The sequence below is a fragment of the Pelophylax lessonae genome, assembly GCF_965119305.1.
Source record: "Pelophylax lessonae genome assembly, chromosome: 11".
Lineage (NCBI taxonomy): Eukaryota > Metazoa > Chordata > Amphibia > Anura > Ranidae > Pelophylax > Pelophylax lessonae.
The window spans coordinates 207,606,301-207,618,527 of record NC_138778.1 but is presented as its reverse complement, the minus strand read 5'-3'; the positions used below and the strand labels follow the sequence as shown (position 1 = coordinate 207,618,527).

Below are 12,227 nucleotides of genomic sequence, written 5' to 3'. Positions count from 1 at the left end.
TTTATTATTTTCTTATTTATTTACCTCACTGTTTGTCACTTTCACTTTTGTGTGTGTAATCACGGATTGTAGGGTGTGAGTCTTCGGGCTTACCCTGAATTCTAGGGGGAGGATGTGTGGCCCTCAGGTTCCTTCCTCCCCTGCCTCTGGGCGGGGTCTCTCTTCGGGAGAGCCCCCTGACCTAGTATTCGGGTCGGCTTCGGCTGGCCTGAAGAATGGGGTCTGGCTAGGCAGACCATGGAAACCTTAATCCCTGTCAGGAGCCTTGCGCCCCAGGGGATCAGGGTAGAAGTCCTACCCCTTCGGGGGGTGGACTAAAGCACACCCTTAAGTGCACTTTTTTGTGTGTGTGTTTCACATGCACGTTTTTTGTTCACTTACGGGTTTTTTCGTTGTAAGTTTTGCACCACCGTGGACATAAAAAAAAAAATCTGCTTGGGAAGAATAAGTCACCTTTAACATTGGGTGTCCTACGTGTGGATGTTGCTGCATTATGTAAAACTATCAGAATAGTTTTTACATTTTAGAATGGGGCGCCTCAAGACTGTCCATAATTTTGGAGGGTGCCTCGAGATTGTCCATAATTTTAAAGTGTGCCTTGAGTGAAAACAGGTTGAGAAACACTGATCTAGTGAACAAAATGCACCTGATGTAAATAATCTTATCAGGGTGTGTGTGAGATTTTAACAAAAAGGTATTTCTATGTACACAGTAGCTATTATAGATGTACATGGAGACAGCTATAACTGCTCATTACATATGCAAGGCATGCTTCCCCCTCAGCAATCCTGTGTGGTTACTCTGCTTTGCTCCTCTCTCACAATGCAAGTCAACCAGCCAGGCCTGACATACGGAAAACAATGCAATTTACTGTATATGGCTGACTGATTTTATCAAGACAATTGATGGATAGGGTTGCTGACCACAATCCCTTATGCCTGGTAAACACAATGAGATTGGACAAATTTTATTTTTTTGCAGGCCAGTCTCCATATCGAAAATGAGGTTACAATTATTATGAAAATTCTCATACGACAGAATAAAAATTCGGAATTGATATCATGTGTTGTAATGTTTTTGTTTTGTATTGTCCAACAAAAAACTGTACTGATTAGGACAAAAATCATACGATCTGGTATCGTATGAGAAAAATATTCATGCTTGTCCCATTGGATAATATTGGATAAAATGTCGTGATCGGCTCTTCAAAGCTGTGTACTAAACAATCAAGATTATCATACGATCGCTTAGAACGCGGTATTTTTCGGAGGATTTTCTGATCCTGTGTATGGGCCCATTAGGCTGGGTTTACACTAACAGAATTTCAAAAGGAAATTTTCTTAGCAAAATTCATATGAAAAATCTCAGGACATTTGAATGTCGTTTCCAAAAGTAGTTCAAGGTTTTGTTTGCTTTTAACATTTGATTTTGGAACAAATGGACTTTACCAACCGAAAAACGGCTGTTAGAAACTTGTGCATTTGAGAAAAAAAATTTCATCCTGCTCCTTCGATTTTCAAAATGAACGTCGATTTGACCCCACTAAGGATTAGAAAAATGAACGAACATTCTTACAACTAGAAATGTCAACCAAAATTCTACTAGTGTATACCCAGCCTAATATAAAGATCGTCATAACAGGAAGAATCTACAGATCATGGAAATATTGGACAGCAAACATGTAATATAGGAGCTATGTTTAGGGCACCCTTCATATGTTTCCATGTTGACTGCCTAACGAAGGAGCACGGATGCTCCGAAAGCTAGCATCCCCTATCTTCTCTCTGCCTCACCTGAAGTGACGTCGGGCAGACCGGAAGTAGGAAGTCGGAGCCCCACCGAGAGTCCTCCACCACCACAGCACCAACAGACAGGCTGCCAAACAACAGCCTCCACGAGCCATACCGGCACCCCGCAACCCTCCTTCACCACACGGTATCCAGGAGAGGAAGAGGGATGATCTCGTTCACCTACCGTACCGGCCCATACTTAAGTTACTACATGTCTCATGTATTAATAAATCTTATGCTTCACTAAGCTGGCACTGCTTTCTTCTGTTCATATGTTTTCACCCTATTGCATTGTGGTATTATACGTGTGCATTGTGTTAAGGTAGTTTGTGTACATTATAGTGTGCTGCACTGCGGCTGTGTTGTCGGCTAATGTACAGCTGTGGCCAAAAGTTTGAGAATGACACAAATATTAATTTTCTGCTGCCTCAGTTTTTATGATGGCATTTGCATATACTCCAGAATGTTATGAAGAGCGTTTAGATGAATTGCAATTAATTGCAAAGTCCCTCTTTGCCATGAAAATGAACTTCATCCCATAAAAAACATTTCCGCTGCATTTGTGAAGAAGGCTTTAAGGCACCCAAAAAGTTCAGTATCCGCCCGAACCGTCCCCTACAGATGATTCAGCTGTGAGATTGGGGCACCACCAGTGCAGAGCTTGCTCAGGAATGGCAGCAGTCAGGTGTGAGTACATCGGCACACACACAGTGAGGAGAAGACTTTTGGAGGATGGCCAAAAAGGGCAGCAAAGAAGCCTCTTCTCTCCAGGAAAAACATCAGGGACAGACTGATATTCTGCAAAAGGTACAGGGATTGGACTGCGGAGGACTGGGGGAAAATCATTTTCTCTGATAAATCCCCTTTCCGAATGTTTGGGGCAGCCGGAAAAAACCTTGTCCGGAGAAGAAAAGGTGATCGCTACCATCAGTCCTGTGTCGTGCCAACAGTAAAGCATCCTGAGACCATTCATGTGTGGGGTTGCTTCTCAGCCAAGGGAGTGGGCTCACTTACAATTTTGCCTAAGAACACCGCCATGAATAAAGAATGGTACAAAAACTTCCTCCGAGAGCAACTTCTCCACTTCTCCCAACCATCCAAGAACAGTTTGGTGAGGAACAATGCCTTTTCCAGCATGATGGAGCACCTTGCCATAAGACAAAAGTTATAACAGAGTGGCTTGGGGAACAAAACATCGAAATTTTGGGTTCATGGCCAGGAAATTCCCCAGACTTTTTTTTTTTTTTTAAATCAAGTAGAATTTTTATTGAGAAGTCTTACACAGTTACAAATAAGAGCCGGTTCACACTACCCCGACCAGAAAGTCGCCCCGTGACTTGAAGAGACTTGTTTAGAGACTTGGAAGAGACTTGGAAGAGACTTGTGCACTACTTTGAAGAGACAGGCGACTTTGTCTGTGGGGAATGCCTGGCTAATCTCTTTCTTCTTCCTGGAAAGTCTGATAACAAGTCATGTCAATTAAGATAAGGAGGCGACTCCCATTGAAGTATATGGGACAGTCGGATCACAGGTCGCCTCAAAGTAGTACAGGACCCTTTTCTGAAGTCGGAGCGACTTCAGTAGTGCCAATTAAGACGGCACTGATTGATTAACATTGCTTTTGTTATGTCAAGCGACCTGGGGCGACACAAGTCGCCTCACAAGTCGTGCTAGTGTGAATGGGCTCTTATAGTCATGTTTACCGTGATACATAAAACAAAAACAAAAAGCTAAACGAAAAAGCATCATTAAGTATTATACATACATACACGTGATCAGGCATAGATAACATTGTACTCAACATTATCTCTCATTTTTCCACCACATCCACTCAGAAAGGAGGAGGATGCCTTAAAAAGTGTATCTACATCACTAAATTGGGGGTATATATAATAGGCACAAGGCCTAAAGTATTAGTCTCTCTATTAACATATCCGTCTGAGCCAAGCCCAGAGTATCCAACCAATTAACCCGTATTTTAAGGAATTTAGATGGGGAGCCTCTATGCTGGTATATACACTTTTCTATACGTAGAGTGTTTCCCATCTGCTCAAGCCACATCTTATATGTGGGCGGTTCAGGTGAAATCCAGTGCCTAAGTATAAGTATACGGGCCTAAAATGGGGGCCCTTGCTGCTGCCTCCCTCAAAAAACATATGAAGCCCTGCCCCCTTGAGGACGGCTGGATTTCTCACCTTTTCGGGTCCCCTGGGTTACCGATAGCAACTGCATGCAGAATCCTAACACTTTACTTTCTGGCTCAGTCAAAGAACAGTCTAGGGGTTGTTGTTTTATTTTATACGGGGGTTGGGAGAAGGGATGAGTGGGATACTCCAGCACTTGAACTATTCACAATGCAGAGGACTTCTATCTGAGAATGCAGGAAGGCCGCAGCTTCATCCTGCCACTAGATGAATCTGAAGTAATGTTCTTTAGCACTTATCTTCAGGGCACTCACCTAGCACCCCCTTACTATCCACCAGCTGACACCCGTCCTCTGACTACTCTACTCCGGAGTGGCCCCCTTCCTGGTCAGGCCCCTAGACACGATCCCCTGTACTCACGATACTGCTTTTCAGGTTCTCCAGTGTCTCAACTCCTCCCAGTCAGCTCTCCTGAACCTCTGGGTTCAGCTCCACACCTCTGGCCCACCAGGCCGCTTGCCTGTGACCATACACCAACCACTGCAGAAGAGGAGGCAGCTGCCTCCCTCCTTCCAGGACTCTGCTCACCAGCCAAAGACCCCGAGCACATGTGCTCCTGGCTTTTATACCACACCCCACAATGCACCTAGACAGCAGTCTGTGCCAATCACTGGGGCTGTGCCAAAGCCTGTGTGCCCATTGGTGAGGTTTCCTCCACTATCTAATGTGCCTCCCCATTGGACCAGTGGGGACACTCCCTCAGACCACATGAATCACACACTGAGCAGACCTAACTCACAGATCCTGCTCTCTGTTAAGCAGAGAGAAATATAGAATTTACCTGCTGCTCCTCTGATAGGCAGACAGAGCCAAAAACTACACTCACTCTCTAGCACCTATCTAGGAGGGTGCTACACTTATCTTTGGTGATGGAATCAAGTATGCCTACCACACATTGTTTAGGTTAAATTGGGATCCTTATCCTCAATGCTGTATTAATTATATCGGTCACCGCACACCAGTACCGGTGTAACATAGGACATCTACACATCAGATGCTCCCCAGACTTTAATCCCATTGAGAACTTGTAGTCAATCCTCAACAGGCAAGTGAGCAAAAAAAAAAAAAAAAACACAAATTCTGACAAACTCCAAGCATTGATTATCCAAGAATGGGCTGCCATCAGTCAGGATGTGGGTCAGAAGTTAATTGACAGCATGCCAGGGGGAATTGCAGAGGTCTTGATTAAGAAGGAAGGGTCAACATTGCAAATATTGGCTCTTTCCATAAACTTCATGTAATGGTCAATAAAAGCCTTTGACGCTTATGAAATGCATGTAATTATACTTCAGCATACCGTAGTAACATCTGAAAAAAAGATCTAAAAACACTGAAGTAGCAGACTTTATGATAATTCATATTTGTGTCATTTTAAAAAAAATTTGCCATGGTTGGAATTGAGTGTTGGGGTGGTATTTTAAATGAATAACAATACAACACAAAATGGAGCGTGTTGCAGGGACGCATGGTTAAAAAAAATAATAAAACAAACTTTTATCACTCAGTACTTGAATTCCCAGGTGTGAGGCCTATAAGTGGTGTTACAGGCAAACCTTTTTCCCCACTTATGGCACTTTTCCACTGCAAGTACCGGCTCGGCTCTCCTCGGCTCTCCTCGGCCCTGCTTGGCCCGGTTTGCTTTTCCACTGCTGGTACCACATGGTACGGTGTTGGAACGGTTCGGTACGGTACGGTATGGTTTGCTTTTCCACTAAAGTAGTACTAAAGTTAAGTGGGTGGGATAACAACGGGGTGGGTGGGATTCTCTGGCCAATCAGTGGCTAGTAGTGACTGCATGCAAAGGATTGTGGGATATGGTACCGGGTATGGTACCTCTTGGAACCACAATCGAGTAGGTACTGTTTTTGAGAGCCGTACCGTTGGGTTCCATGCAGTAGAAAAGCGATGCCGTACCGAACCGAACCATTCCTACACCGTACCATGCGGTACCAGCAGTGGAAAAGCACAAAAGCGAGCCGAACCATTCGGTTTCATGCAGTGGAAAAGCGCCATTATATTATTATTGCCCCCTTTATTCTCTCTCCATCTTCTCTTCCCTTGTTCTCTTTTTGTTCTATACTCTTGCTCTAAGGCCCCACACGTATTGCTTGCTACAGCTCATTCGGAGAACCATCCAATTTTAATATAATTATATGCCTCACCTAGAACGCATTATTGGGATTAAAGAAGGACTAATTAGCTTGTCATCTTGCTAAGGGAATGTTTCGACTAGTTCATTTAGTCTTCACTTTAGGGCATGTATAGCCAAAACTTTTTTTTTTTTTTTGAGTTTTGAATAAAGTGGGTTTTACTGCAGTCAGAGGCTCTACTGGAGAGATTCCTTCCCTTCTTGTCTGGAAAAAAGGTTGTTCTCAAGACAGGAATTGAAGGAAAAATCTCAGCGACGGCAACACAGTCAGATTTAAAAAATTATATATATATATATATTTTTTTTTTTTTAAAGTTTAGTAGGAATGCTAGAACCTCTGGCTGCTTTTTATTGTGGTCTGGTTTCCCCTTTTGCAGATTTTCCTTTACCCAAGACTGCTTTTACACTTTTGTGATAAAATGCCTGAAAAGCTCAAGAAAAATGGTATTAAAATCAATGAATGTTTTGACACTGAGGCGATGCGCTTTTGTTGCAGTGAAAAAAATTCAGCTTGCAGCAATCTTTGAAGCATGTTTGGCTAAAAAAAAAAAACAGGAAAAAAAAAAAATAAACGCACCAATAAAACGCTCCTCTTTATTGAAATGAATTGGAAACTGCCTAAAAAGCATCCCTACTAAGCATTTTTGGTATAGTTTTTGAGTAACGCCCTTTAAAAACCACACCAAAAGTTCTCCATTAACCCATAGGCGTTTTACTGGCAGTTTTGAAGCGAGCCAGTGTGAAAGTGCCTGGTTAGGGGTCTTTCACATGAGCGCCTCCCTGTAGCGGATTCCGCTTGCTCAGCTGGGGATCGCTCTGCTGATCCCTGCTGAGCAGGCGGATGACAGGTCCATGTCCACTCTTGCACACCCGCTCTCCTCCATGCGGAAATCGGATGGAAACAGACCGCCTGTCACTTTCCATCCGATCCAATCTACTGGACAGATTGGAAAATAGGACCACTATCTGTCTGTTTTTTGCAGGCAGGATCGGATGGCGGCGGGTGTTAGTGGATATTCCATAGAGAACAATGCAGTGTCCGACCAGGTCCGCCTGAAAAACGGACAGACGGACCTGATCGGACAGTCCGTGTGCAAGGACCCTAAAGCGGTACTAAACTCCCCAATATACTCACCTCCAGTGGTGGCTGATGCTCCATGGGCCGGGGGGGCGGGGTGTTAGACATACCACACCATACCCCCCCCCCCAACCACACCAGTGCCAGCCCGCACACCTAAACCCCCCCCCCCCCCCCCGTCCGGTCGCCAGCTCACTCACCCTGGGCAAACGGCGGCTTCCCCCTCAGTCTGCGGCGGCTTCCCCCCCTCAGTCTGCCGCGGTGGCGGCTTCCCCATCAGTCTCCTCCCTCCTTCTTGGCCAATAGCATGGCCTCTCCTTTTGGCCAATCAGGAAACGGGTCTCAGGACCCGCTTCCTGATTGGCCAGGAGGAGAATCAGTGTGGCAATAGCGAATATTCATTCATTGTTACAGTGCTCTGCGCCCCGAGCCCACCCTTTTTTGAAGCCTAGAGCCTTTGGTTAAAGTTAGGTTTAGTCCCGGGTTGCAGTTGTCTCCACAACAAGAAATGAGGGGAAATCTCTCCAATAGAGCCCCAGATAGCAGTTCAACCAGACAGGGGTTCTAACCTTGCACTATTCTTTATCTACGTAATCCTGCTTCTAGTGCAGGGTTTCTATGACTTTGTGGTTCCCTTTTACTCTGTACACACTAAGGGGAGATTTACTAAAAAGGCAGCATGCAAAATCCTGTGCAGCTGTGCATAGAGACCAATCAGCTTTCAGGTTTTATTGTCAAAGCTGAATTTAACAACCTGAACCTAGAAACTGATTGGCTACCGTGCATAGCTGCACAAGATTCGGAGTGCTCCAGTTTTAGTAAATCTCCCCCCATTGCTTTGTATGTTTAAAATTTGGTAAAGATTGCACAAAAAAAAAAAAAACACGACAGCTGCCAACAAGGGCACCGCTATTCAAATGAGCATCTAGAATCTTATGCTGAGCTGGTTCACCTCCTTTCAGCCGCATTGCCTCCCCCTCCTCCCATAACTCATTTCATGCGCCGCGATGTCCGGCTAGAAGTGTTAAAACACCACTGAGCAGAGTAATGTCTGTGTGACTGTGCTCCAATCAACGGCATGATATGAATACCCAATTATCTCAATGTCCACTTAGGTCACACATGAATTGTCCAGAGAAGCCACCTCCACCGCCCTACTGAAAATTCTGACTGCAGTGTTTGCTGGTTCCTTCATGATGTGTCCCCCTACACACTACATGACATGACTGCAGAGGTCCTAATGGGGACAGGTAAATGCCCTTCGCTAATGAAGAAGTCTAAACTCGCCACTAAATTTAAATAATATCCAGTTGTGTCTGTTTTTATTAAACACCAAACACCAACTCTGGTCAAAACTTTTTTTTTTGGTTGGGGTGAATAAGAATTTTTATTGCAGCTTGTGTTCTGATTGGGGTGGTTTCTTTTCATGTCCAGTGAGAGAGAATCAGAGGGACAGGCAATCCGAAGCACAAGAGACAAATCTCTTCAAAAGAGATTGACGGAAACAAAACCCATTGTTTAGTCAGTGGGGAAAGATTAGAATCTCACTCAGTTTTTATTTGGTGCCTTTCTGTCCAGGTGACCCCTATTCCCCTCCCTTTATGCCCTGGTGTCATGGGGGGGGGGGGGTCACTGAGATACACAGTGAAGGGGAATCTCCTCAATCAAGTCTCAGACAGCAATAATATGTGTGCAGTTGTCCCCTCTAATACTTACCTGAGCCCCATCTCGATCTAGCGATGTGCATGAGAGCAGCGGCTCTCCCTTGTCTCTTCCTCCTCATTGGCTGAAAAAGTCCTGTCAATCACAGCCAGTGAGCCAATGAGGAGAAAATGGGGGCGTAGCCAAGCCATGGTCCGTGTGTGAACAAACACTCAGAGTAGCGGCTGGGGAGCAAGCCTGCTCGGGTGCCCCCATAGCAAGCAGGAGTGAGGGGTCAAGAGCGCCAGCGGGGGACGCAAGGAGGATCAGGGCTGCTCTGTGCAAAATCACTGCACAGAGCAGGTAAGTATAACATGTTTTTTCTTTAAAAATAAAAAATCTGCCTCTAATATCACTTTAAGGGCCTGGTAGCCCACTTTTAATAAAAGGAAACAGAAAAGAAAGTCTTTACAACAACAGGTTTCCTACGCAGGAGTTTCAGCTTCACACCAAACGAAAGCTTTAATTGAAGTACTTCGCTGCACGGGCCGCCCACCCCCCCCCAGCTTCCCAGACCCTCTCTTGGTCTCCCAGGTCCGGGTAGCTGTCCCAGCTTTCACAGTCCTTTGAGCAAGAAATCCCTCTCATATAGGAGGCAGACTCTGACAGTAGGAACCAGGTCTCCAAATGGTAGTAACTGCAACAACTCCAGTTCCACCTACCATCAGCTATGCTGCCTTATAATGACCATGCACTCACACAGGCTGCAAGAGTCAAGCAAAACCTGGACACCGGCTTAAAGGTTCCCTCCCGCCCAATACTCTTTGGTACCTTCAAACTGCCGGCCCCGATTAAAAACAACAAAATCCAGAGAAAGCATAAAACACACCTGTGACAACCCCAAACAGGGTAGGGGCTTTTGGAGAGGACTAGGGGCAAGCCTCCTACCCACCAATTAAGACTCATGGAGAGAGCAGATCATTTGCTAATGATGGACAACCATGTGATGAACGCTGAGAGCGAGGCTTGGATTAATTCTCTGAATAGGGACAATAAGGCTTCCCTTCTAGAATGGATGGAAAGGTGTAATATTGATCTTGTATAGGTTAATGGTCAGAGGAAAACTGGCTGCCCCCTGCAGACTGGGTTGGAGAGGCTCCTTCACTTGGGACAGAAATATTTATCTAAAATATTCCTCAAAAGATCTATGAAGATAAACTAATTCCACCTTTCAGACTGCTGAAACACTGTATGAGTTTGTCTCAGACTGTTGTAGGCTTTTGCTGGACAGTCTGAGGTAGGGTGGGATCACTGTTTGTTATGTGTGTTTTTGGTCCTATTGTGTGCCTCCTAGGTGCGCATTCCCATTGTTATTGAGTCACCTATTGTTTCTGTCTGTCTGCCTGGTCATCTCTTGGAGATGTGATTAATATTGTGACCACTTTATCTTGTTATCGAACCATTGTGGGATGATATAGGTTTATATTGATTAGCTTACTTAGATTATGTTTATGTTGGCTGTTCCTTAGCTATGTTAATTATATTCCTGTTTACAGCTGTTTACAGTTTGTATTGTTAGGATAGTGTGATCAGGCCCTACCTGGTCCTGTGTCCTATATAAAGTCTGTGTTCCAGGTTGCATCTAAGCTATTGTCGGCTAGTCTTGGATGCTCAGCAATAATACCTGGTTCCTGGGCCCAGACTGATGGAAGCTATATCTTGACGGAAGCACCAAAGCTGGGTACTGGATGGTTCCATCACAACTGTTTTCTCTGTTCACAATCAATCTGCCAGAGCTTCTAAAAGTGCAGCTTTGAGAATCCAGTGTCAATTTTATGCCCATTTACATAGTGGCAGGGTCTCACATTATCCAGAACCTTCAGTCCTCAGCTGCTATGAAGATTGCAGCTACTTAATGGGTGTTCAATCAGCCAAGTTGCATCACCACTGCTTAAAAACACCCTACTGTCCCCCTCTGTCCTGTAGTATAGCTGTGTCCCAGAGTCCAGCATGCTGCCTCTACTCCTGCACTGCACGCTGATTAAGAAAGAAATAGGTTTCACACCAGCGATGTAGAAACATCCAGTTAGTTTTATGAGCAGGCAGTAAGAAAGCACACAGGCAACCTCCCACTTGAAGCAAAGCTCTAAACGCATTTCACCCTATACAGGGATTAATCATAGGGAATCATGATTAAGCCCTGTGGAGGGTAAAACGCGTTAGAGGGTGTGGCCTAAAGTAGTAGGTTGCCTATCTGTGCTGCTTGTCTTTACAGCTTGCTCATTAAACTCAGTGGGAGGTTTCTACATTGCTGGTGTGCAGCCCAGTTCTTTATTACAAAATGGGTGTTCTAAATGTGATTCAGATTACACAGTCTGCAATAGCTAGAATTCTGAAAAACAAAAAAACACCCACAATAGCCTATGTGTTATATGCATTGAAATGGTGGCTATACATAGCCAAATAGCAGCAAACTCCTAGTTTCAAACTTTTCTTCTGATAACTGGGATGGGTATTTTACAGCATCTCCTCTTGCTAAGCCACCCGAGATACTGGATAGGTCCTTGAACCTTGTTTCTGGTGAACCCTGACCTCTTTGCTCCTCCCATGAACTTCCTATGCAAGCCATGCCTTTGCATTTCCTGTTTGCCAGATTATTGTGCTCTCTCCAGCCAAAATCTCACTATTGTCACTCCTGTTGCCGTCCATATCTCTGCTGCCACTCATTACTGACCTTTGGCTTGCTCCTCGACTATGCATCTGCTTTATCCCAACCTGAAACCACTTGTTACTGACTACACTTTAGCTTGATCCCTTCCTGCTATATCTATTACTGGATCCTGGCTTGCTCACTTCCTGGTGAGTCGATCCTGAGGACCGCAACCTGGTAAGAACACGCACTAAAACCCATCTTTACCATCAAGAACTCTGGTGAATACTGGTTAGTGCTTAGACCCCGCACCTCAGGTGAGCCCACATCATCTGCCAGGGTGATCTGCTTGTATACTTATCCTGCTGGTCAGTGGGAGCCTCTCTACTCATGTAGCTACTGGCCTCTGAGCTTGACCCCTAATCGTGACACCTTCATAAGGGGTAGTAATGTGCAATTCCAGTGGCTGTTGGCACCTGCAAAAGAGGTCAGATCATTTAAAGGAGCCATGTTCCTGTCACTGATGAGAATCATGTTGGGAACCCAGCGCACTCCTCCCGCCATTCTTAAGGCAGTACTTGCCTGTCCCTGGCTAGCACTCTTAGTGGTTAGTGGATCTTTCTACACTTCCAAGGCAGAGACAGAAATTCACATTCCGTGACATTAACAAGAAGATGCCATTCTAAAAAAGCGCACCCTGTGCGGTCAGTTACCT

At 45.0% G+C, this 12,227-nt stretch overlaps 1 protein-coding gene across 1 annotated transcript in view; it reads right to left on the bottom strand.

Moving 5' to 3' along the window:
• SAMD10 (sterile alpha motif domain containing 10) overlaps positions 1-12,227 on the bottom strand; it is a 57,692-nt gene that overhangs the window by 23,580 nt on the left and 21,885 nt on the right. Inside the window, exon 2 of the mRNA XM_082272397.1 lies at positions 12,226-12,227. This exon is cut by the window's right edge and continues 180 nt beyond it. Coding sequence (XP_082128523.1) covers positions 12,226-12,227 — 2 coding nt within the window. The remainder of the gene's footprint in view (positions 1-12,225) is intronic.